Source organism: Armigeres subalbatus, chromosome 1, assembly GCF_024139115.2.
Source record: "Armigeres subalbatus isolate Guangzhou_Male chromosome 1, GZ_Asu_2, whole genome shotgun sequence".
Lineage (NCBI taxonomy): Eukaryota > Metazoa > Arthropoda > Insecta > Diptera > Culicidae > Armigeres > Armigeres subalbatus.
Window position 1 is genome coordinate 54,250,534 of NC_085139.1, and position 27,057 is coordinate 54,277,590.

The 27,057-nt window shown below is 38.9% G+C and overlaps 1 protein-coding gene and 1 pseudogene across 7 annotated transcripts in view; both read right to left on the reverse strand.

The window, feature by feature from the left end:
* Positions 1-8,388: 8,388 nt before the first annotated feature.
* On the reverse strand, positions 8,389-21,511 carry LOC134214809 (trichohyalin-like; annotated as a pseudogene).
* Positions 21,512-22,365: 854 nt separating this feature from the next.
* LOC134225650 (scaffold protein salvador) overlaps positions 22,366-27,057 on the reverse strand; it is a 28,212-nt gene continuing 23,520 nt past the window's right edge. For all 7 annotated transcript variants that reach the window (XM_062705943.1, XM_062705929.1, XM_062705934.1 and 4 more), the window contains one exon: positions 22,366-23,136. In XM_062705943.1, coding sequence (XP_062561927.1) covers positions 23,064-23,136 — 73 coding nt within the window. In that variant the 3' untranslated portion in view covers positions 22,366-23,063. The remainder of the gene's footprint in view (positions 23,137-27,057) is intronic.

Here is a 27,057-nt window from a genome sequence, read left to right on the forward strand (position 1 = left end):
CATACATACACACATACACAGACAGACATCACCTCGATTCGTCGAACTGAGTCGATGGGTATACAACACTATGGGTCTACGGGCCTTCTATAAAAAGTTTGTTTTTGGAGCGAACATATAGCCTTCCGGAAGACTTAGTGTACGAGAAAGGCAAAATGGTGAAAAAAAAAAACAGTGGAAGTCCAACGAATCCGTTGGAATTGACATCCGTTGGAATTTAAACAAAACATGCGATAACAATTCACAAACATGATTTCTAACAGAATTCAACATAATAAATATAACAAGCATTACTTATTTATAATTCCATCGCAAAGCATCTTGAAATAAGCAAGTCAAGAGATCATATAGTTAACATATGATAAATATATTGAAGATATAAATATGTTTCATGCTTGCTAGCAACTTTGCATTCTGAAAAAGAACGGAAATATCACACCAAAAGACAGTTCAACGTACTGAAGATTTGGCAATACTTCCCACAATTTGGGTGTGACCTTAACCTTGTTAGATACGAAACAGGCGGACTGCGCATGGTGGAAAACGTAGTGCGAACTGTGTTAGCTGTCCATGATGGCTCTAATTAATTTGAGTCTTGAACGAACGTGAATTATGTTGTTTTTAAATTTAATTTATCTGATCACCCATTGGATGAATTCACGTGATGATTTTGAGAAAATAAAAACAGTTTGATAATAAAAACGATTATTACCATCTTTTATTCTGCGCTGCAACGTAATAGGTGGGAAATGTGATGATATTTTTAAAACATAGTCAAAAAGGAAAAAAATATTGACGTTAGACATATATGGGTCATTCCATATGAAGTGACCGAGAAAAAATGCAAACGTGCAATCGATTTTCTTAGAATTGAATGAAATTTTGACCAATTGTTTATGTATGGGTTCTACCCCAAAAACCAAAATTTCGTGGTGATTGGACCTACCCACGATTAATAAGACCATCCCCCTTTTTAGACAAATGTATGAAACTCATCATATTGTTTTGCACATATCTCTGGAACTGTGAGGACTATAATGAATCTAAGGTAACCATTCGAAAGAAGATTTTTCAAGGAATTTAAAAAAAAAATAATTTGTTGATGTGCAGTGTTGCCAAATGAACAATTTTTATGTTTTTGTGTGAAAAATGCATTTTTTACCCAATGAGTATATTTTTATTCAGGAAATAACCTCACCAACGTGTTCTTTGACCATTTTTACATTGGAAACGCTTAAAACCCCGAGGTACTATGTTCCGATTTTGAGATACAGGATTTTAAAAATGAAAAGTCCTTTTTTCACTGTGAAAATTGTAGTTTTTTTTTTACTGATTTCCGAACATACACACATATACGCATTGACACATACATAACACACATACACAGCTCGATTGGCTGCTTCCCCACTTACAGCATCGCGTTTGAAATTTATATGGAGATTAGTATGGAAAAATGTATTTTTTGCATTTTTGCCCCTAGCGGCTTTATTTTATCGTTAATTCGATCATCTGACTCAATACTGAGAGATGCTGAAAGAGTTTGCTGAAGAATAAGCATTGCTGGAAATATTACAACGCTTTGAAGATTGATTGTTGGAATCATATGCAAGAAATCAATGTTTCTGCCAGCACTATCTGGTCAACTGTCCTTACTATGTCTGAAACTCGATTATGCATATGTACAACATGTGATAGATTTAGTTCGGAAAAGGTATTGGAGGGTAATCGCCCCTTCGGTGGTGATCCCATTGTCCTTGTTAGACGGAAAAACCATTTCTCTTTCCGGAATTTTCCATTAAAAATTAATCTGAATAACTACAATTTGTTCCTTAGCACTAAAAGATTAAAATTTTTGAAATAACACTCAGTTGAATTATTGGTACACGTAGTTTGGTAGTTCTGGTAGAATAAACAATTTTGGTCGTCGTTCCAGCAAGGCTCCTTCTTCTTCAAAGATTTTCGGCATCCTTAGGGTCAACTATTAAAAATTAAAACAATATGTCACATGGTTTACGAAAATCTGAATTCTCTAGGAGTAAAAAATACATAAAATATCGCGAAAGTATATTGGCTGTTTAACAGCAAATATTATCCATTTATTTTCAAAATACAGCAAATAAAATCATTATCTCAAAGAAGACCATTTTTATGATGTTTGTTATTGGTCTACTATTTTCATACTTTGATAATATACACACACAGTTAACAATTTTTGATTACATGGTGAGTGAGAGAGAGCTCATGGCTATCGTCAAATCACATTTGCGTGCTGTGAAGTGTGGGTTTGATAAAATAGTAGTAAGATAAAAACTTTTCGTGGATAATTCTGCTCTATTGGTCTAGTATTGACATTAAGGTCTTCTTCTCCCTTTTATATAGCTATAAAATACGTTTAAAAATTGCATCCAACGTTTTTCGCCATTTTCAACCCCCTTACCTCCCACCTGTCACAAATAGTCACAAATCACTAACCCTCTCCTTCTGTACGTACCATTTACCATTTACATAATGATTTGCCTTTTCATACATTATTTTTCCATAGGGCACTGCACTGAAACATCTCTTTCTCTTTCGTTCCTCATAAAATTTGACGTTTACTGGCCTTGTTGTTTTCTAATTTCTTTGCAGCGATAAAGAGACAAAGCAGTCCGTGCAGTGCCCTATAATAACATAGTGAATGTCTACTTCCTTATGAGCTAATTTATTTTTACCTTTCTCGTACACTAAGTGTGCCGAAAGGCTTTATGTTCGCTCCAAAAACATTATTTTTATAGAAGGCAGGAGACCCATACACTAGTAAAAATCCACACATATTTATTGGCGTATATCAGCGCACACATAACCATTCTCCACTCGAACTACTAATAAAATATATATCCAAATAAACTTTATGTGTGGTCTCGAATTAGCAATTATTTAATTTATGTGTGATTCTATATCGATTATATTAGGGTGGAGCTATTGCAAAAATTTATAACGGCGACACATATATCTTATATAGATATTTTTGGCAGTGTAGTGTTGTATACCAATCGACTCAGCTCAACGAATTGAGGTGATGTCTGTGCGTGTATGTGTATGTATGTGTGTGTGTGCATAAAAAAGTCTCATCCACTATTTAGGGGCTTGCTTTTAACCGATTTGTTCGCACCATGTTGCATTTTACGGGAAATCCTGTCCCATTGTTTCCTATTAAAATTTTACTTGGTGGGATTATGGGCTCGAAAGTTATGGTCAAAATACTATTTCCATAATGAACGAGAAAGGCACCATTACCGCTAGGTTAATTAATCAGGGTTTTTTAAATAACCATATCGTTTCTTTTGTCGTAATTGCCTCTCGTATGTCTTTCCTTTGTTGTTTTTTTAGGAAATGTTTGTTTCACGGTGATTTCTATGTCCCGTAACAGTAATGAAACAAGAACTTCATCAATGTTTTCATCATCGTCATAAATTTAGTATTATTCGTTTCTTCCTTCCCTACTGTGATACTGTATTCCCTAATCCAGATTGAAACACGAGTCTTTCGGTTCACTTAATCTAACGTTAATTTGTAAGAATAAAATAGTATAAAGATTTCGGCTCCGTAACGCTCAACGGCATATGAGCCGAGAGCTTTCGAAATTAATAAATGTTCTATAAAATTAAAAAAAATCTTTCCATAGCAGGTGAAATAATATAGTATCTATGTAAATAATAGTTAATAGTACGCTCTACAACAATACAGAAAAGCTGTTCCTTCCAAAGTGACTACGTTGAAAAGTCCATTATTTTCTATTCAAAGGCTCAAGTTACATGTTTTACAATTTATTTGAAGAAAACAATATCTTCGAATTCTTGGCAATTCCATAAAAGGTAAAGGTTCGGTATGCATAACAAAATCTTATGTGATTGATAAGTTCCAAATAAATCATATAATATTCAGAACTCCATAATTCGAGAACGGCTCATAGTACCTTGGGGTTTCGAGTGTTTCTTATACAAAATTTCCTGGAGAACACGATGCTGGTGTTATTTTTCAAATAAAAATATACTCATTGGCAGAAAAATACGATTTTATACTTAAAACGCAAAAGCAATAGAGTTGGCAACACTTCTACCCAAAATCGATATTTTTCTCAAAAAGTTTGAAGAATTCTCTTCAAAATGCATAAAAAGAAGTTATTTGTAGCTTAAAAACTGTCGAAGATATGAGTTGTTCAAAAATATGGTTTTTACAAATCGTCAAAAACGGGGGGTGCTCCCATTTGCCGAGGGGTTGTCCAATCATCAAATAAATTTGGATTTTTTCATATAATCGATGGATAAACTAATCCACGAAATTTGATTAAAATCTGTGAAAGTCAATTACAAGTGGTTCGGTCACTTGGTATGGAATGACCCATATTTCACATGCTTCAGTGTTCATCAAGCTCTTCCACAGTTATTAACTGTGAGGTTTCTAAACCAAGTTACCGTTTTTACATTCGTATATCATGATCTAACACGATGATACTTTTATGTCCAGGGAAGTAGAGAAAATTTCCTAGACCGGACCTGGATTCGAACCCAGACACCTTCAGCATGGTCGAGCTTCGTAGCCGCGCATCTTACTGCACGGCTAAGGAAGTCCCGGTTCCTGTTCCAGTTGCTCCTATTTACTGTTTTAAAAATATTGATATTTGACACGTGGCCTACTCAAATGATTGGCTTTAAATCAGGCATTGCAATTTATCGCATCATTCGATCTTCTGAGCAAAGATACTAATGATAGGCTGGGATATCGATCTTAGTTATCTATCTGCTCAGTAAATAAAGTGCAATGTTCGCCATGGAGATAAGTTTTTTCACTGCTTTTGTTGTAGCAACGCCCTCGCAACGTGAACAAAACCCGAACTGCGCGGGCTATCAGGATCATAATAAAATGCTCAAATGGTAATATCTTTCCAGAATGCTCTTTGATTAGGGATAATATCTTTACACAAGCAAAGATGATATCATGTGCTCAGATGATATTGCAATGCCTGCTTTAAATACGTATCTGTGTTGTTCTTATTAGTGTAAAATCTTAATGTCATCCGACTCGACCCAAATGCGAACTTAGCCTGCGTAGATGTTAATTGAAAGCTGAGAACTCAATTGAGTAGCTGTCTATTCAATTCACAGCAGCGAACGTTTTCATTCGATTGACTTTTACATATCATATCAGTTCGAAAAATTCCCAAAAATATTTGGGTTGTCATTTACCACAGTTGGCAGAAACATCCATTCGACATCAATAGTGCATGCTTAATCGAAAACATGAAATATGGTTTCTCGGATATTTCCCATTTTTCGGACGAGTTGGTATAACACCCTGACTGTATTACTTCTGAGTGAAGCTGAGGCATTGTATACAATGTCTTAGAAATCCTAATGTCATTTTTAAAACTTAGATATTTGATTTTTATTTTATCTCATACCTAAAATTGTAAAAGTAGTTAAGGAAGTAACAACATTAGAGACAAATTGAATACAATTTGTCAGAGTTACCGACCATTCAAGTAAATCCAATCCAACCAGATAGGGCATCATTCCATTCGGAAGAACTGATTGAAACCAAAACAACCAACCGAACTTGTGACGGCAAATTTGGATGTTTGTCCACACCTTCTAGTAGTAATCAACAAAAGCAATACCAACACACTGCATCACCCCACAAGCATGATTCGGAAAGGTCACTGACAGGTTTTTTGCGGTATTTTTCGTTTGCAATGCGTGGAGCAATGGAATAACACGGTTTCCTAATATACGACTCCAACCAAATCTGAGATTTCAAAATGCGTTAAAAATGCTTCTACGGACGTGTTTTGGGATTGAACATTTTTTGGCAGCGCTTTATATGTCATTGTCCCCTTTCCATAAATGCAACTGCTGATCAACACCATCCGCATCATCATTGTCCTTTGGTCGTGTGCGTTTGATGTCGAAGGAAACAAAAATAATGTGAGGAAGGAAATGGGAGGAAAAGATCGTTGAGCGATGTGGGCCAAGTTCAACCAGGTGTCATAGCGTTTCAGCCCGCAGACCGACCGTGCCACGGTATTATGATGAAAGTCAATTATGAATGAAAATATTTCGTTTCTATTCGCCTCCAAGTGAGCATCAAAGTCAATCGATGGGACCATTCATATTACTCTGCACAGCATGACAATATCAAACTTGATATTGATTTCCATTCATAGGACAACTAAACAACAGAACATTTTTAAGAACTGTTCCTTGTTTTGAGTAATTTGTTGTCGAGCCTGAAAAGCTGTCTGCATTCATAAAATCTATTGCAATCCCATTTAACTATTTTTCGCCATTCGAAAGCTTTAATAATTATGAATTTCTAACTGATCTCGTCCAAAACTACAAAATATTACCACCCGATTTGGGTCACAAATCATAAAGCCATACTATAATGAGAATCGAAAACAGAAAAACGTGGAAATGTTTTCAATATGTATTACAATAATAAGTGAAAAATATAGATAACAGCATGATGTGCTGTGTTTGTTACACTAATGCCAATTTTCAAAGCATCCATTTCATTAATCGACAATTTTATCATTGATTTGATGTACGAGTTCAGTTGAAAAATCATCATACAATAATGCGAGATATTTTCCAACAGATAGAGGTTTTTTTTAACCTTATAGAGAAGATTCTTTTGGGACCTCTTTCTTCCCCCGTCCCGGCCTTCATTAGTCAGTCGCATGCCATTGAAATTACTTAATGCTTTGTACTTCTCTAAAAATCTATTGATGTCTACACTAACCATGCACAGAAAAAAACAAGTAATTTGCTGTGGTCGGGAACAGGCACAGACATGCTCTCTAACAGTGTTATTGAGTGATATTGACCCCTTGGATACAAACAAACTGTTACTCACGCTCACCTCTGGACCATAGACGAATAATTTATAGCTAAATCTTCGTTTTCGGAAGTAGGATAAATATACAAAATCGACTGACGCGACAAGTATTCCTGCGTAATTCAATCAAATGAAGCGCAGAACAATGTGTTCTTCTTGTCAGTACTGTAATGTCGTTAATCAAATTGCGATCTTCGTCACGGGTTGGATAAAATGTTATTATTCGCATATTTACCACACCATGTTTTTAATCCCACGCGGCTTGATTTAAAGAGCAATTTGGCATAGTCACTCTCATAATTTCATCATAGCATCGGTCATCATTATTAAATTGTCAAAGGATGTTTGAGCTGAAGAATGTAAACAACGGTTTGTTGACGGTTTGTCCACAATTTAGGAAGTGGATTCACATTCTGCGCTGAATTTTGTTCTTGGTTGTAGAAAGGACAGATGTAATATGGCCCTAAGGGGTCGTTTCTTTTGCACTTGGTAACGATGATATATCGAAAATTAATCAATTTTCAGAATCTTCTAAAAATATGTTGGTTAAAAGGTAAAGTAAGACAAATCAAATTAAATTCTAAATGATTACAATGAAACTAAAAGTATATTATTATTCATTATGTGCACAATTTGTCCTGAACTAAAATTGGCTAATCTTTGATGGTTTTCTTTAATGAAGGATAAAAAATAAATACAATTGTGATTGATTTCTTTCTGCGATAGAAGTCTTAATAAGTAGCAAATACTTTGTTGCTTCTCCTAGGATGTAGGAGCAACAAAGTATTTGCTACTTATTAAGACTGCTATCACCGAAAGAAATCAATCTTACTAGAAAAATTTTAGTCGCCCCCTGTTCATGTTCGGTCCGAGATAGATTGAGAACATCTAGTTCAATTCTCATTAGATCACATTGACATACATACATATTCTCTCCTTTACTTTAATTATCTCTTGCTCTTCGAGAGCACCTTAGATCGGATAGGATGAATCGGGGGATATAATCCTCAGTACAAGAACCGAAATAAATTATTTAAGCTTCAGATCAGAATCAGACAACTTCTCTTCCTCAGTGTCGATCCGCCACGAAATAAAGTTTGAACTTACAACCTCCAAGTACAGTGTCGGGTATTCCGTGTAACGAAAGAAGGTCGAAGGCGAGGTCAGGGACCACAAAAGAATCCATGTCTGGGCGGACATAATCCCCCATACAGTCCACTTCATAAGGTCCGTGCCAGAACACCCCAGATAATAAATACAATTGGTTAAAACATTGTTAAGGACTGTATCGAAAATAAGTTATCCTCTTTCAAAGTGTTACTACTCAGAAGCTCATGAAGGTATTGGTTTGTTTTACCCTGCATTCGATGTATTCATATGTTTAGATGTTTAGTTCCTAATCAGAATTTGTTTGTTTGTTGAAAATTCTTAGTTTTTTTCTTCTTCTTTTGTCCTTCCACTTTCTTCTTTCATCTTAGTTTTTTCTTACTTCTTCTTCTTTATTGCTTCTTCCTTCTTTCTTTTTTCCGTCTTCTTCTTCCCTTCTTCCTTCTTCTTCTTTCTTTCTTCTTCTTCCTGATTCCTTCTTTTTTCTTAATTTTTCCTTCTTTCTTCGTCTTTCGTCCTTTTTCCTTCTTTCCTTTTTTTTTCGTCCTTCTTCCTTCTTTCCTTTCCTTTCTTTCTTTGCTTCTCTCTTCTTCCTGAACCCTTCTTCTTCCTTCTTCATTCTTTTTCCCTTCTTCTTCCTTTCTTCTTCCTTTCTTCTTTTTTCTTCTTTATACCTTCTTCCTTCTTTCTTCTTCATTATTCCATCGTCCTTCTTCCTTCATCCTTCTTCATTCTTCCTTCTTCTTTCTTCCTTCTTCTTTCTTCCTTCTTTCTTCTTCCTCCTTCCTTCTTCCTTCTTCCTTCTTCTTTCTTCCTTCTTCCTTCTACCTTCTTCCTTCTTCCTTATTCCTTCTTCCTTCTTCCTTCTTCCTTCTTCCTTCTTCCTTCTTCCTTCTTCCTTCTTCCTTCTTCCTTCTTCCTTCTTCCTTCTTCCTTCTTCCTTCTTCCTTCTTCCTTCTTCCTTCTTCCTTCTTCCTTCTTCCTTCTTCCTTCTTCCTTCTTCCTTCTTCCTCCTTCCTTCTTTCTTCTTCCTTCTTCCTCCTTCCTTCTTTCTTCTTCCTTCTTCCTTCTTCCTTCTTCCTTCTTCCTTCTTCCTTTTTCCTTCTTCTTTCTTCCTTATTCCTTCTTTTTCTTCCTTATTCCTTCTTCCTTCCTTTTCTTCCTTCTTCCTTCTTCCTTCTTCCTTCTTCCTCCTTCCTTCTTCCTTCTTCCTTCTTCCTTCTTCCTTCTTCCTTCTTCTTTCTTCCTTCTTCCTTCTTTCTTCTTCCTTCTTCCTTCTTCCTTCTTCCTTCTTCCTTCTTCCTTCTTCCTTCTTCCTTCTTCCTTCTTCCTTCTTCCTTCTTCCTTCTTCCTTCTTCCTTCCTTCTTCCTTCTTCCTTCTTCCTCCTTCCTTCTTTCTTCTTCCTTCTTCCTCCTTCCTTCTTCCTTCTTCCTTCTTCCTCCTTCCTTCTTTCTTCTTCCTTCTTCCTCCTTCCTTCTTTCTTCTTCCTTCTTCCTTCTTCCTTCTTCCTTCTTCCTTCTTCCTTCTTCCTTCTTCCTTCTTCCTTCTTCCTTCTTCCTTCTTCCTTCTTCCTTCTTCTTTTTCCTTCTTCTTTCTTCCTTATTCCTTATTCCTTCTTTTTCTTCCTTATTCCTTCTTCCTTCCTTTTCTTCCTTCTTCCTTCTTCCTTCTTCCTTCTTCTTTCTTCCTTCTTCCTTCTTTCTTCTTCCTTCTTCCTTCTTCCTTCTTCCTTCTTCCTTCTTCCTTCTTCCTTCTTCCTTCTTCCTTCTTCCTTCTTCCTTCTTCCTTCTTCCTTCTTCCTTCTTCCTTCTTCCTTCTTCCTTCTTCCTTCTTCCTTCTTCCTTCCTTCTTCCTTCTTCCTTCTTCCTTCTTCCTTCTTTCTTCTTCCTTCTTCCTTCTTCCTTCTTCCTTCTTCCTTCTTCCTTATTCCCTATTCCTTCTTCCCTCTTCCTTCTTCCTTCTTCCCTCTTCCTTCTTCCTTCTTCCTTCTTCCTTCTTCCTTCTTCCTTCTTCCTTCTTCCTTCTTCCTTCTTCCTTCTTCCTTCTTCCTTCTTCCTTCTTCCTTCTTCCTTCTTTCTTCTTCCTTCTTCTTCTTTCTTCCTTCTTCTTTCTTCCTTCTTCCTTATTTCTTCTTCCTTCTTCCTTCTTTTTCATCCTTCTTTTTCTTCCTACTTCCTTCTTTCTTTTTACTTTTTCTTCCTTGATTCTCTCTTTTTCCCTCTTACTTCTTCTTAGTTTTGTCTTCATTCAGAAATAATCTTGCTTCATATTGCTTACTACTCACTATCTCACTTATTACTTCTCACCTATCACATCTCACTTCCTACCAATGACTTCATTCTACTCATTTCTCATTTGTCACTTCTCACTCCAAACACTTATAATCTTTAACAATAGGAAGGACATTCCAAATTAAAGTCTAGTTCTTCAGTTAGTTGTGTCTGTGGAAACTATTATTACTACATACATATTTTTTTACAGAAATACTTTTGGTTTGAGTAGTTGCTCAAAACAGCGTACAACACTCACGCACGCAACGACCTGCCAATGCCCCTTACGACGGTAGGAGCAATTGTTACCAATTGCACAAAGCGCCTTGTTTTTACTTTTCATCGAATTTCCGTATTCCAATTAGGTGGGAATATTTATTTTTCGTGCTGATGTTGTGTGAATCTCTTTTTTTTTGTATACAAGTTTGAAAAAAAATCAAGCATCTTAAATAAAAAAAAAGAAAACTGTCTTTATGCACATAGTTTGCGCATGACAATAAATGTCATATTCAATCAATGCACGGTAATTTTAAATCGAAATTGATTCAAATGCCAATACTTTGTAACACCTTAGCAACACAATACTTTGTCAATTTTATTTTTGCGTGTTTTCAAAGAGAGACGTTTCTTCTCAGAAAATAACGAATCCAGCTTCGTTTTTTTCTTTGCGTGGAAAATAATCACATAATCACAATAATCACAATAATCACTTGGGGGGCCCCAAGGAACAAAATTTTTAAACGAAATTTTTTTTCGCGAAAAAATATTTTCAGAAACAGAAAATCACTTTAACATGTTCAAAACGTAAACTGAACGAATCGCACTGTTCACCAAGAGCTTCCGTTTAGAGGTAAGAGGAATTCGCCCTATAGTAGACCCCCTGGGGGTCCATAATAGGAAATTGCCTCCTATAGTGGACACTTCATTTGATTTTTATGTTCCGTTTCGGAACGTTCTTCTTTTCTTATTATGGACCCCCCAAAATATTTCTATAATGGACACTCTCGTGTTTATTTTTTAATTAATTGTAATAAATCATCTAGTTTTACTTTCCATAGCATTTCCAATGCATGTAATCAAATCAAAGGACTGTAAGGTAGGTTCTCCCGATGGAATTTCATAGCAAAATGTTTACATTGTGCTGTAATAATACAAAAATGGCGGGAGGGTCCACTATTGGTTGGGGGTCCACTATTGGGTACTTTACCCTATGTTGCAATGCACGTTTCAGTGATACCCTCAAAGAAGTTTAATTATCATGACTAAAGTTTGGCAATCTGTTTTAAATTCGATTACTAGGGTAAAAGACCCAATAGTGGAGAAACTAAGCACGTTAATTTCCCTTACCTCAAGAGTGCATAAGAAAGCTCTTAAATTAAATATATTTCAACCGAAAAGTGTTGTAATTGCAGCATCATTCCTAAAATAGTACCTCCACTTATTGGTGCAGTGTTCCAATACACCCGATTCTTTTTTTACACGGGGGATGCGTTCCGTGTAAAAAAAAGTTTTCAGTTCAAAATTCGAAAATCCGTGTAAAAAAAGTTTTATGATTTCTTGACAAATCATGCAAAATGGAGCAAGTTTGCAAAAAATTTGAATAGGATTTTTTTTTACACGGCCGTGTAAAAAAATCCGTGTAAAAACAGAATCGGGTGTAGTTGCTTTTTTTTGTTTCGTGTTTCTATGGCTGTGAATCCCATTGTTTTCATATGGAACTCGTTACTATGGGAACACTACTGCAAATATTGGTGCAATGCCGAAAAAAGATAAGATATTTTAGTGATACTTTACCAATTTTGAGGGAAATCCAAACTTGTTTTCTTTTATTTCGTCCACTGACATATCAACAAATTCATAGATTACATTGATTACGGTGTTTAATACGTACACACTCAGTTTTTAATTCTGCAACTCGGCAAAAATCCGCACAGCCGTCTGCCCAGCAAAATAAAAACTGATATCCCGTCAAAAATGACGTTTGTTAGCTGATTTTCGGCAAATGATTTGCTGATTTTCAGCAACTTTGACAGAAATCTCGACAAAAAACATGTTTGCTGGGGCACGGCTGTGCGAAACTCGGTAAAAGTTTAACATTTTGCTGAGATCCCGGTAAAACAATTAAGTGTGTACATTTTATAAAAATACTACCACAACTATAGGAACTCCCACGACAATCGGATCTTTTACCACAATTCTTGGGGTGATCAATCAAGATGCGGTTTTCGCTGAGTACAAGCTCTTGAGTATTGCTTTTAGCTATGTAGGTTTTCTGTTCGCTTGCGCTATAATCAGAATAATGAAGAAAAAATATTTCCCCATACTAATTTCCATGCAAACTTGAAACGGCTTGTGCTAAATTAGTTTTCGTCCAAATCAGCTTAAATTTTTGAAGGACACTCAAAACATGAGACAGAATCGGATGAACGTGGTGGAGCAGAATCCATTTTCAACTGCAAAACCGACATAATGTACGCAGCCTATCACGATGCCTTTCGGGATCTCTACTGAATATTATCTTCCCTTGACGCTCTGTAGCATACGAACAACGTGTACAGCCTCCAATGGAATCATGGTTTGCCCATAAATAGGCAATGATAAAAGTGTTCCCTTCTTTACGAATAATGCATCTATCGGGAATAAAGCATTGATTGTTGCCATTCCTTCTTCAGAAGTAAACGTTTGTCCGGAACAAAGCAAAGTTGAACATGAGTTCAGTGCGTGATTTCTCTTGTTTCGGACAGCAGAAAGATCGCGCGATTCTCAACCAATCTTTATCTTCTAAATACCTTGGGGTCGTGTTTGATTCTAAATGTACTTGGAAACACCATTTTGAGTATTTGATACAAAAATGCCAGAAAAGGATCCATTTTCTACGTTCTATCTCTGGAACCTGGTGGGGTGCTTACCCGGAAGACCTCATCAAACTCTATAAAACGACTATTCTCTCTGTTTTAGAGTATGGCTCTTTCTGCTTCCTCTCAGCAGCTGATTGCCACCTGATCAAATTGAAACGAATTCAGTATCGTTGTTTGCGTATTGCCCTTGGCTGTACGCATTCAACGCATAACATGAGCCTGGAGGTGCTTGCTAGAGTCACTCCTTTAAAGCACCGTTACTGGGAGCTCTCACTTAGAATACTCTAGAAATGTGGAACAGATAACTTCGATAAAATGCTTGAACTGACTTGTCGTTCAAGATTCCTTAGTGTCTATCTCAACTACATTTCTTCAGATCTTTGTGTTCCGTGTTATAATCCACCTCGAGTTCACTTCACTAACGACAGTTCCTCAATTGAATACGATCTGTCCATGAAATACGCTATTCAAGGAATACCAGATCATCTTGGACAAATATCTATTCCCTCCCTTTTTTCAGAAAAATATGAACATGTCAATTGCACCAACAGATATTTCACTGATGGTTCTCGCATTAACGGATCCACTGGCTTCGGTGTTTTCAATGTAACTTCAACCACCTTCCGAAAACTTCAGGAACCGTGCTCGGTTTATGTTGCTGAGATGGCAGCAATTAACTTCGCTTTGGGGATAATTTCCAATCAGCCCATAGACCATTATTTCATCTTCTCGGATAGTCTTAGTTCTATCGAGGCACTCCGGTCGATGAAACCTGTTCAGCACGCATCTTACTTTCTTACAAACATAAGAGAGCAGATGCGTGTTTTGGTCGAAAGATCATTCAAGATTACCTTTGCTTGGGTCCCTTCTCACTGCTCAATCTACGGCAATGAGAAGGCAGACTCGCTGGCAAAGAAAGGTGGGCGCACATGAAGGTGAGGTTTATGATAGACAATTCTCGAGCAACGAGTTTTTCCCATTAGTCCGTCAGAGTACTCTTCAAAGTTGGCAAAGAAATTGGACACACAACGAACTTGGAGGGGTGGCTATTTTCTATAGTTCCAAAAGTTTCTGGGCGAGCGTGGTTCAGAGGTGAGGACTTAAGTCGAGGCTTCATTCGCTTATGACTTATGTCTAATCACTATTCACTAAACGCACATCTGTACAGAATAAACCTTGTCGATAGCAACTTATGTAGGTGCGGAGCCGATTATGATGACATCGATCACGTAGTTTGGTCCTGCTCAGAAAATGACGCCTCCAGATAGCAATTATTGGATACCATTGTGAACCGAGGTAAACAACCCTTCAGGGAAGTTCGAGGTGTTTTGGGAGATCGTGATGTTGTCTATATGTAGGCCATTTATAGTTTTCTTTGTGCTTCTAACATCAAAATCTAATATTTTGTTTTTTTTCTTTCTTTAAAGTTTTTTTTTGTTCTGTCTCTGCCTTTTTGTTCCGTAGAGCTCCATAGCTCTTGCCATCCGGAAGATGCTCCCAGTCGAACCATTCCTCGAGCACGACGACACGCCACATCGTCACTGACGCCAAATGCCCGGATGAGAAGCTGAAATTTCCTGATCCCAAATCCTAAGCCCCGTCCATCCTTAAACATTGTAAACTAACCTCGAGTCACTACGAGTACGCTAGCTTCTACCCCCCTCTTACTAACCGTATAATAAAATGATATTGATTGTAGATATCACAATGAACAATGGCTCCGTAAAGTGTTATACACGCCTGAGCCTACCAAATAAACGAAATTGGAAAAAAAGATCGCGCGATTGGCTGAAATATTGTGTTCTGCATTGCGCGGCCGTGCGTCAGTTGCAAATGCAAATCAGTTCAGTGCGTGATTTCTCTTGTTTCGGACAGCAGAAAGATCGCGCGATCGGCCGCAATATTGTGTTCTGCATTGCGCGGATGGTAATAAAGTTAATCAGTTCAGTGCGTGATTTCTCGTGTTTCAGGTATTGCGCTTTGATCCGGTCGAGACAAGTGCGATCTTCTATAGCTTGCAGTAGCCATCGGGAGAGTAAGTACAGTGCGTGTGTTATTCGTCGCGAGCTGAAGAAAAAAATATCTTTTTGATATTTGGCGGATAATGCGCTTTGTTCCGGTCAAGTAAGGGCAAGTAAGTACAGAATACTGCACGTCGGTTCGGTCGTCAAAAACTCGATCCTTTACAGTTTGTATATGCCATCGGACATGCATGGTGACTATTGTCCATGCTTGGTTCATATACACGTCGAACGGTCTGGTATCGTTGTAGTTTGTGCGGTCGGGAAGTAAATCAATAGATATACGTTTGGTCGTGTTCCTGCTCGGTGTGCAGGTAGTTAGTTTGTTCTACTTTGTGCGGCCGAATTATGATTAGGTGAAATCACTGTGTATAAAGAATGGCACGGTCGTATCGCTTATCAGAGTGAATCCAGATCCAACGATGCCTACCAACTAACTGATAATTCTTCCTGTGGTTTTTGTGGAGACGTAGATGTAAACAAGGTCTTCAAATAGCAAAAACCACCTACTAATATTCCTTCCCTCTTCCTAAGTGACTACAAGGACGTGACTGGCGCCGTTATTGATCATTTGAATATTAGAGTCACTGAAACTTGCACATTGAGAATGCTTGAACAATCCCAGTCAATCATTCAGTTGATTCTTTGTGCAATTTCACTGATTCTGGTCAATAACGAAGTAGCAACCATAGATATGTGTAGTCAGTCAAAGCTAAGCTAAGCTAAGCTAACAAAGCAAAGTTGAACATGACTCCTGCTTCGGAAGTATGTGATGTGATTTGGAGGTCGATGAGTTTATTTCAGAGGCATTCCCGAGTTCGAATCCCATGTAAAGGCACAGAAGGTTACGGCATTGTGATAGAATAACGGCATGTCCAAAAGCGCACAGAGATAGTGATAGAGATAAATTTTTGGTTACCATGATTAATCAGGGTTTTTAGTATTTCGGGATACTGTCGAGAGTTTAGAGTTGGTTACCCTTTGGTATTGATCATCTCCAGACGGCAAGTCCCATAAACAGTCTTCAAGCTCTTCACAGGTCCATAGATGTTTCATATTTTTTTAATTTAACAGTATACGCCCAACAATGCACATAACTGCACAGCAAGGTGATCTACTTGAGGCACCGGTCATAGCGGAAATCCTGTTCGAAAACTGTAACTTCGAATTTCCGTAGACGCCATGTGCCCTTAGAGTCGCACCGTGTGGTCGGCAAACAAGTGTCACAGCAAGTTGATCGTATCGCACTGTACGTGACGAACCCTTCATTTGCATATGCGATCAGATAATTGCTAGGCGATCAAAATGCGTAGCTACGACGCACGTTGCGATCTATATGTGATTATAATTAAGTTCTTCGCGATACGCGATCATTAACACATTCTTTTTAACATACGTTCATTTGTAGAAGCAAATAGTCATAAAATATGATATAATATGATAGGAAACATTAGGCGAACTTTAGATAGCAAACTCGAAAAGCACCACGTTGAGGTGTTTTGATTCCTAATTACCGTACCTAATCATGCACTTTGGTAAGGTGAATTTTAAAGTCAGCGCCAAAAGTACATAATAACTATTCAACCTATACTATTTTAAGATCGAAATAATAATTGACTCTAGTTAAAATCCACTAGCAGCAGTTAAAGCAAGTATGCATGATTTCAAATCGGATTCTGCGCACTCATGAATTACGTGCCCGCTGAGACTCGTCCCAGACATTCTTTTTTAGCAAAAGCAGCATCATCAGAACTGCGGTACTATGATGACTGTTAACAATTGGATGTCGATGGCCTAAACATAAATAGACCCAACTTGAGAAGCTTAAAATGCAGAACTTGTTTCTGATAGAATGATCCAGCACTTAATTGTGCGTAAGCAAACCGTTCCAGAATGGTAGTCGATCGTGGAATTTTCTAGTTGTTTTGGAAGCCGGCTTGTCAGTTCTAGACGCTGACCTGTTTATGTTCTTTAGTGACATTGTACCATTCGATCTTGATTGGGAGATGTGGTGAACCCTCGTTCGTGTCATGCAGGGGATGGAAGCGAGGGTAATTTCAATGGTTGTAAAATGTTCATATTGCCAAAAAGGAATCATTGTTTGAGTTATATGGAAGAAAGAACAGGCTTGATTCTATAGCAATCCTCCATTTAATCTGAATCTGAAATAGCGGCAGCGTGATTAGTATTCCGAAAGATAAAAGAAATTACAGGAATTAGCATTGATGTGACAAAAATCAACCACCGATTACCGGGTCTACCCATGCGTATATGGCAAACAAGAACCATTAGAAACTATAATATCATTCAGATCATGCTTGGCGATCCTTTTGTTACCACTCGTTCCGCATTCAAAGTCCAAGAATAGCCTCATTACATTTTGGTGTCCAACGTGGTGGGTAGAATGTAGCTACATCGATTGAATAGTTATTATTTATCAATTACGATAACGTCTGAAAGTTGGGTCTGGTTGACAAGTGACGACACGCGTGAGTAATTATAGGGCAGAAGTAAATAATGTTGAAGGGTTTTGAACACACAGTGAGTACGGTTGTAAATCGCTGGTTGGATCACATAAAGACTAGTCAGAACACAACACAAAAAACAATCCGGAACATAAGTGTCAGTATCCTGGGCAATTCGATTCGATAGTATTATAATAGTCACAATTAAGTTGCTGCAACCAATTTTGTCTGACATATGCTGCTGGGTGGCGTCAAATTGTTGATTCAGTGCTATCTGTTTAGATGTAAACTAAATAAATGAAATAAAATGCTGCTGGGTTACTTACTTGATACTTGATACTTGTGGGCTACAGCTCTTCGATGAACCTACGCCGAATGGAATATCCTTCTCCGCTGGACTCGATCCTTGGCCAATCGCTTCCAGTCGCCCTGAACATTGAGCGCCCTCGGGTCCTCTTCAACTGCAAAAGGCCATCGTGTACGCGGTCTTCAACGAAGCCTGCGGCCTCTTCCGGGTTCTCTACTAAATATTATCTTCGCTTGACGTTTTTCCGGCACACGAACAACGTGACCAACCCATTGTAGTCTGCCGTGTTTTACAGGCTTAATAATATCCAGCCCTGTATACACCTGGCACAACTCGTGATTAATGCGACGCCGCCAGATACCGTTCTCCTGTTTACCGCCGAGTATTATCCGCAGCACCTTACGCTCAAACACTTAGAAAGCTTTCCGATTAGCCCTATTTACAGTTGCAATACGCCATTTCACCTCGCGGATAACATCATTGTCGCAGGTCACTAATGTTCCAAGATACATAAATTCTTCTACCACTTCAAAATTTTCACCATTCAGCACCACCACTGCTGATGAACCCATATTGATTGCCAGCGATCATGTACTTCATTTTGCTGGTATTGATGGTGAGTCCTATCCTCGCTGTCTCCCTCTTAAAAGGCACAAAAGCCTCTTCCACGGCACGGCGAACAATCTCGTTAATATCTATATCGTTCGCAAAGCCCAGGAGAATATGCGATCTTGTGATAATGGTGATTCAATCCATCTAAGGTAACAAATTACGTCGATATTTCATCCGCAACCCTTAGTCTTGATTTTGATCCGTCCAACGTTACACGAATCAGCCGTATCAGTTTCACCGGAAAACCATGTTCTAGCATAATTTGCCATAATTCATTCCGATTCACTGAATCGTACGCCGCCTTGAAATCAATAAACAAAAAATTATTTGTCTGCAAGTCGTACTCCCGGAACTTATCAAGGATTTCCCTCAGGGTAAACATTTGATCCGTCGTTGATCGGCCGTCACGAAAGCCTGCTTGATATTCGCCGACGAAGGACTCTTCAAGCGGTCTCAATCTGTTGAACAGATTGTACGCCGAATTAAGGAGGGTTATTCCTCGGTAATTGGGGCACTCCAGTCTGTGCCCTTTCTTCTTGAAGAGAAGGCAAATGAGGCCGTCCAACCAGCTAGCAGGCAATTCCTCGTCTTCCCATATTTTCGACATAATATGATGCAGAACTTCAAAAAGCTGTTCACTGCCATTTTTGAGAAGTTCAGCCGGGAGCTGGTCCTTACCCGCAGCCTTATTTTTTTCAGCTCTCTAATAGCTTTTTAACCTCATCTAGTGTAGGCGACTCCACAGCTTGTCCATCGTGGCTAATATTTATTCTGTTCACCAATGCACCGTCCCTTCCACTATTCAACAAAGTCTTGAAGTGAAGCTAGTTCAGTTGCTGTCGTCGTCTGGTGCAGACGGAATAGTTTTGCACTATGCAGTATTTGTTTTTTCATATCTAACAATAGTAAGCAATCGCACGTGTTTGCTTCTCTTTGTTTATCGGCCGTTTACATTCTTTCTTTCTACGGTGGTGTGCTCTGTCGCTGAAGAGGCACTAAATCATCGAAATAGGTGATAAAGTATTCGTTAATACAGTCCAGTTCCGTTTCCCAGTCGGTAGTCCCCAGCCATCATGGGCTGAAATCGCCTGCTTTTTGAAGCAGCTCGATACAGATTTATTAGGCGTCCAAAACGGCACACATTCGTTCACGGTACATCAAATTTGTTTCGCACGATTCAATGGAGGAATCGATGAGGAAAAACATGGACTCGAGGATGTTTGTTTATTCGAGTGGGAAGTCGGTTAAAGTTCGGATGCAAATCGCAGGAACAAATATGCGGTACGTCAGAGTATTCGATCTGCCACCGGAGGATACATGCTTCCTTTGTCAAGCAGTAAGCCATCGAAGGGATTCTTGTCCCCAGCTATCACGGAAGAAGGCAGGAAAACAAGGACAGTGTACTACATATCCTGGAGTAGTTTCTGGAAACGAAAAAGATGTGATGTCGCCGGAAGCCTCGGATGAAGACTTTATCGAAGTTCTGGAAGAAAATCCGAAACCAGAAAACCAAGGGCAGTCGGAAGTACATGAAAAATTTCGAGTCCACTACTCTGATGTAATTTCTAAAGCAAATAGACAGCTAGGATTTATACTCAAAATTTCTTCCGAATTCCATGATCCATTCTGCCTGCGATCACTGTATTGCTCGCTGGTACGATCCATTTTGGAGTCAAGTGTGGTTTCCTGGTGCCCATACCACGCCAACTGGATTGCTAGGATCGAATCAGTTCAGAAAGAAATCTTACGATATGCTCTGCGCTTCCTTCCGTGGAATGATGCCACAAACCTGCCTCCATATGAATAACGTTGCCAACTTCTTGAACTACAAACACTAGAACGACGACGATCCATCGCTCAAGCTGTATTTGGGACGAAAATTTTAAAAGGAGAAATTGACGCCCCATCTGTTCTAACTGAGATCAATATTTACGCTCCTACAAGAATTCTACTCCAGCGGAATTTCCTCCACCTTGAAACGCGAAACGTTGAGTATGGTCAGCATGATCCTATTAGATTTATGTGTAGTATTTTTAATGACGTTTTTGAACTGTTTGATTTCAACTTATAATTTTTATTTCTTAAGGCGTTTTTATATGTTGTATGTTTTAGTTAGTTAGTATATTAAGCCAATTGTTCATTAAGACCACCAAAGTGTCAGACGAATGTATACAAATAAACAAATGAAACTAAAACGCACGCCCGGAGAAAAAAAAAATCGTCGGAAGAAAGATGATGTTACGCTAGAGGAGGTGGCAATCGCAACCAAGGAAGCTTTGTCTCATCCACCAGCGACTCAGCGAAGGGCTCAATTCTCTGCTTCGGGCTCCAGTTCAAGTGCCGGTTCAACAACACAACCGAAAAAAAGTGTGTCCGAAGATCTTATTATTAATGCTATTTTTATATTAATATATCATTTGCTCTCGGCTCCGTAGAGTTTTTTTTATGAAACTGCTGAGCCTAATAAATAAACACATTGGTAAAAAAATCTTGAAGTGTTGCTTCCGTTTTGTCTGTCAGCAAATTCCCTTCTTGGTCGTTGCACTTGGCGGAATATGGCGCCTTCTTTCTCCGCATGCCATTGACAGTCTCATAAAACCTCCGCATATCATTCTGCTCCATTCTTTCCTGCATCTCACTAATAACTTGTTCTCCGTTTTTCTCGTTCTCTTTTTTCTTCCTGCGGTGGGTTCATTTTTCGGCTGCTTTTGCTTTCTTATACCGGTCTCTATTCGATCGGGTACCTGCCACCAACATCCGACTTCGGGCAACGTTCTTCTCGTCAGTCACTCTCTGACACTCAATATCGAACCAACCCGTCCTGGATCGCCTGGATACCACTTCTCGTGCTGTTGGGCTCACTGCTCCATGGATCCATTCCCATACATCGTTGATGTTGCCGTTTACGTAGATTGCACTAATCCGTTCGTCGAGCTTCTGACGGTACTCAGCCGATACTCCTTCCACCGACAATCGCAGGATATTGTAACGCATTGTTCGCTAAGGGGCCCTCCTTAGCCGTGCGGTAAGATGCGCGGCTACAAAGCAAGACCATGCTGAGGGTGGCTGGGTTCGATTCCCGGTGCCGGTCTAGGCAATTTTCGGATTGGAAATTGTCTCAACTTCCCTGGGCATAAAAGTATCATCGTGTTAGCCTCATGATATATGAATGCAAAAATGGTAATCTGGTTTAGAAACCTCACAGTTAAGAATTGTGGAAGTGCTTAATGAACACTAAACTGCAAGGCGGCTCTGTCCCAGTATGGGGATGTAATGCCAATAAGAAGAAGAAGATCGTTCGCTGTGATCTTTCGTTCGATACAGTTGATAACCGTGATCGACTTTTACTGACAGCGAGATAGTGATCAGAGTCAATGTTCGGACCTCTTAATGTCCGCACCTCGATAACATCCTAGGAATGGCGCCCATCCACCAGAACATGGTGTATCGGGTTGAAAGTTACACTATTTGTCTCCAGATGTGTTCTTTCGGATGTTCTTTCGTGCAAAGTAGGTGCTACTGATGGCCATCGCTCTGGCAGCAGCGAAATTTACTAGCCGTAGGCCGTTGTCATTAGTAGCGGAGTGAAAGCTCTCCCTACCGATTATGGGGCGGAAAAAGTCCTCTCTATCGATCTGAGCGTCATTCTTTGGGCACTCTCCATAGGCTTTATCAAGACATTCATAAAACGTGTCCTTCACATCGTCGGATTTATCGTTTGTCGTGCGCAAACGTTGATGAACGTATCAACGGTATTTAGGTCACATAAAATCAAGTGGTGGAGTTAAATGGGATAATTGGTGTTTTTTTCGGATTGTTAATAAACATTAAAATTAGAAGAAAACAAATTATATATATGCAACTTTATTTCTGTGCATTCGCTGTGAATCAGTCACTATTCATGAAGCTTAGTTTTTCAACCGAGGAAGCTTGATTATCCTAGTTTTTTATTCTTGTGCTGCATATCTGTAGCGTCATGCGAGATGGCTCTGTAATTTTGTGGACATGGACCATTATATTTAGTCATTAATTTAGCTAAACTTTTTTTTTCAATATAGATCATGTATATGATGAAGATTTCAGCAGGTTGGCCAAACGCATTCCTCAGTAATCTACAATCTTGCTAGAATACAAACATTACAATATGTTATTTAGCGAAGGAACTGTTGGTATATCACAATTGAACGATCGTGAAAAAATATAAAATATTTCATAAAAGGCACTTCTTTTACCAGTTCAAGAAGGAGCTGTCCCAACCATTTCTTTGCATTGCGTGAGAAAACACTAAAATAAATCACTTTATATCTAGTACTGTGTAGTTAGAACGAACGAATAATATTTAGAGTAATCTCTACCCATGTATCGTGTATATCTACATTGGGTATCAACTGAGTATATCATTTGAATAATTTCTTAAATATAGGCGTCAGACACGGTGGCAATGTAAACTAATCCAAAAAGTCGATCGTTTCCTAGTATCGAAAGCGTAATTGTTGGTGTGGGATACTGCTGGGTGGCGTTTTTTTCCCCCATTCACGGTTTATGCTCAAGCGTTTGAATCGTTGTTAGTCAAGTAGGCCAATCGTTTCTTCTCCTCCATGATGGAACGGATCGCTATCCTGTAAGTGAAAATGAAATAATCAAAACAGAAGGGAGAACATTAAATGAATTCTGGTATGATACGAGCAATATGAAATTTGCGACAAATTTTGAGCTTTAAACAGTTCTGAAACTACACCATTCTTGTGTATTGTTCATTTCGCGCAAAACTAAATCAGTTGTTGAGAGCGGAAAATCAAAACCAAACCAACTTGAAACAAAACCAACTAGGGGAAAATACCTATTCGTGGCAGTTTGAGACATTCGCCAAATTGAAAGATATAAATTAAGAAAAATTCCACCAAAACACAAGTACAGTTCAACTGGTATGCATTCGTATGCTCTTCATTTGATGATTGGTGCTTACTAAATATAACAGCTATTCCACAAACTCAGTAAATTTAATATTAAAGTAACAGGTCAACCATTCTTTTATCGGCATAGCAATTTCTATCATCAGCAACGAGTTTGTTACATTCAGCGACTAGACATGGAAGTAGAAAAATGGTAATGGTGCCTATGGTAATTGTAATTGGTGCCAAATGCTGATTATTTATATCGTTCAGTGCAAAAAATTATTCATATTAATCGCCTCATCTTGCTTCACTAAAATTTGGAACACATTTGTTTAATTATCAGAACTAGCTTAAAACAAAAAAAAATGAAATCAATTTTATGTCATGTAGACAGTTAGGCAAAAGCATCCAAACACATTGCAAACATAACATCTGCCCACTATAAAGCAAAGGGGAAAGATAATGCTTTCTTTGAATTAATGCGTCTGCCCGATATGCGGCGAAAGAAGTCAATAATGTCTTCTATGAAGAAAGCGTCTGCCCGGTATAAAGAAGAGAGAGGGGTAAAGTTTACTTTAAATTGATACGTCTGCCCGGTATGAGGCGACAACAAAGTTGTACCGAATCATTTCACTCCAATATCGAACTTGTTATAGAAGGCTCAGAGGCCCATAGTGTTATACAGGCCGGACTCGATTATCCGGAGTGATGAAAAAAACTTCACTCCGGATAATCGAACCCTCCGGATAATCGAGCCATTTTTGTTGTCGCTGAAATTTTAAGGTGACACGGGAAGCACGAACAATCATCAAATCGTCATCATTTTCATCATTGAATGCTTAATTTTTTCTCTACAACAAATATGATTTTGAAAAAGTATCACCGGCGCGTGCTTACTCACAATCTACATGCTGATACATTTACAGTTACATCAAACAACTGAAAACCGAAATACGCCGCTCCAAAGTTACGAGGTGTATATGTTAGAAAGAGACAAAAGATAGGAAAAATAACACGGTGTTTCGTGCCTCCCCGAGTCACCTTAACTTTTGCTCAAATAATCTTTATTCTAGTTATGGCTCAAATTACCGTCATCCAGTCATTGACGAGAAAGACAGCCACGTGCTCGTACTACCCCCAGTAAGAAAACCACCCACCAAGGAGAAAAAGCAGTCTGCAGCTGGATGGGGGAAGTATTTTTGTTTCAAAACTACATCATCCAATAGCGAAGACATAATTATATCCGGTGGGTGCTTTATTCGTCGATTTCTCCTGGGAAAAAAACTGCCTTTTGCAAGGCATTTTTTGAAAATCGACGATTTACTCTCGCACCTCATATATAATTATGGCTATTGGATGATGTAGTTTTGAAACAAAAATACTTCCCCCATCTAGCTGGAGACTGCTTTTTCTCCTCGGTGGGTGGTTTTAGGCTTTAGGCGAAGGCTTGGCTTGGGTTAGGTTTTAGGCGAAGGCTTGGCGATTTATTTATTACGTTCGTAACGTAAAGCTTTTTTCCAGGATATGTTAAAGTCTGAGGGAAGGGTTTTCCGTTATAAAAGCACGTGGTAGCGCTCTCTGAGAGAGAAATTTGCCCAATTAAGCCCGCCAGAATGACGCTATCAGTGTCGCCAAAACTATTTCATAATTATGCAGTATACAATTGCTTAAGAATTTACCGTAAACGGAGAACAAAAGGAATTTGCAACAATGGGGAAGAAATTTATCACTCATGCAGTGGATCGGGGAGAGAACAGCAGCAGCGCCGACCAATCACGCAATGAGGAGATCAAAATAAACAAACTCCAGCTGGTTTTGAAAAATGAAAACATGAGCCGTTTCTAGAACAACAACTGAAAATATCGTGAGAGGATTTCTGTACACGGTTTCCACAAAAAGATATTTTAGGTACTAGATAAAGATTGTCGCTTCGGTTCCCTTAGTTCTGCTGTCCGGAACATGTTGGGTACCAAGCTGTCAAATCGTATGGATTTTCCTTCTTTGACATTTAGCTCCCCTATCCTCGCCAGCAAAAGATGTTCCGGACAGCAACGACAGCGACAATCTTTATCTAGTAACTAAAATATCTTTTTTTCCACATAAGCTTTGAAAAGGATTTGGGTAATGACAGTGGTGCTGGGGTAAATAAGAAAAATAAGACAAACAAGACAAATGAGATGAATAAGACAAATAAAATAAGTTCCTCCAGGATTTCCTCTGGAAGTTCCTCCTTGAATTCCTTCGAAAGTTTCTACGGGAATACCTAAGGAAGTTCCTTCCGGAATTTTCCCGGGAGTTTATCCAGACATTCTTTCGGAAGTTCCTCCAGGAATTCCTTCGGAAGGTCCTTCAGATATACTTTCGGAAGCTCCTCCAGGAATTCCTGGAGGAATCTCCTCCCAACTGGCGCCTGCTTCCTATGCATGCATCTACTGCGAAGCGTCGCATACTACCTGATATTCCAACACTCCTCCTTAGTGTGCACGCGTCACTAATGTCCTGGCTCCTCCTAACACTGAGCCTTTGGTCCTGAGCTCCTCCTCGCCGAACAATTCCTCCTGGGCCAATCCGTTGCCAGTACAAATGGCCTCTATCCGACGTTTGCACAGCACCCTCTGTTGACCAACTCCTGAATGTTCCGACGCTCCTCTTGGACTCCTGCTGACCAGCCAGCATCCTACCGAACGTTCCAACGTCCTGATGAATTCCGTCCGGCGTTACCCAAGACTTACGTGGCTGATCCATGATCCCACTGCGCCACGCGACTTATGCGGCCGATCCATGATCCCACTGCGATAACGTCGACGGCCATAACATCCCACTAAGATGGACAACGCGAATCGTTCCTGGGCCCATAACCTGTTGGCCGAAGAGCAAGGGAACCCCCTCAAGAAGAAAAAAAAATCCTAGGGTTCCCTCTCTACACCACGGCAGACTACTGACTGATACTTCTGCCAGCAGCTGCAGTTCTCTATATTCAACAATAGCTATATGCTAAGTTTATAGTTATTTATAAAAGTACCCGAAAAAAGGATGATTCCATTTCACGGGATCTGGATGTTACCCATTCAACTACGGATAAACTACGATGTTAGATTCCGCATCTACCTCCGGAAAATGGTTATAAATCTCAGGGTTCATTTTTTGGTAAGATTTTATTCAGATACAGGTACGTAATGATTATTTCCAATTCAGTAGAACCTAGTGATTTTGATAAAAAAAAAATACAAAAACTAGTCATCGTTCAGTTTTCTGCGTTAAACATGAATTCGGAAGTATTTAAACTTCTGTAATATAATATGACGAGAAATGGTTCCAGCACTTGTTCCAGCATCACTAGTAGACTCTCAAGCAAATATTGATATTATACATATTTTGAATAGGTAATTTGACACAAATATCAAAAAATGAAGGAAATTGCGGGTTTCCGGAAGTCATTTGCCTGCCACGAAATTCAATCTATTTCATCTAGCAATAGCAGCGTTGCCCTTGTATCTTAAAATATAGAAGGTACACCCAACCAGTAGGTGTAAGATTTTCTATTTGATTCAGTATGAAAGCCTGTTGGAATCTGTTTGAAATTGTGGCTTGTGCAAGATTGCTAGTTTTTGCACTAGGAATGTACGTTTAGTTAGGTATTTATTG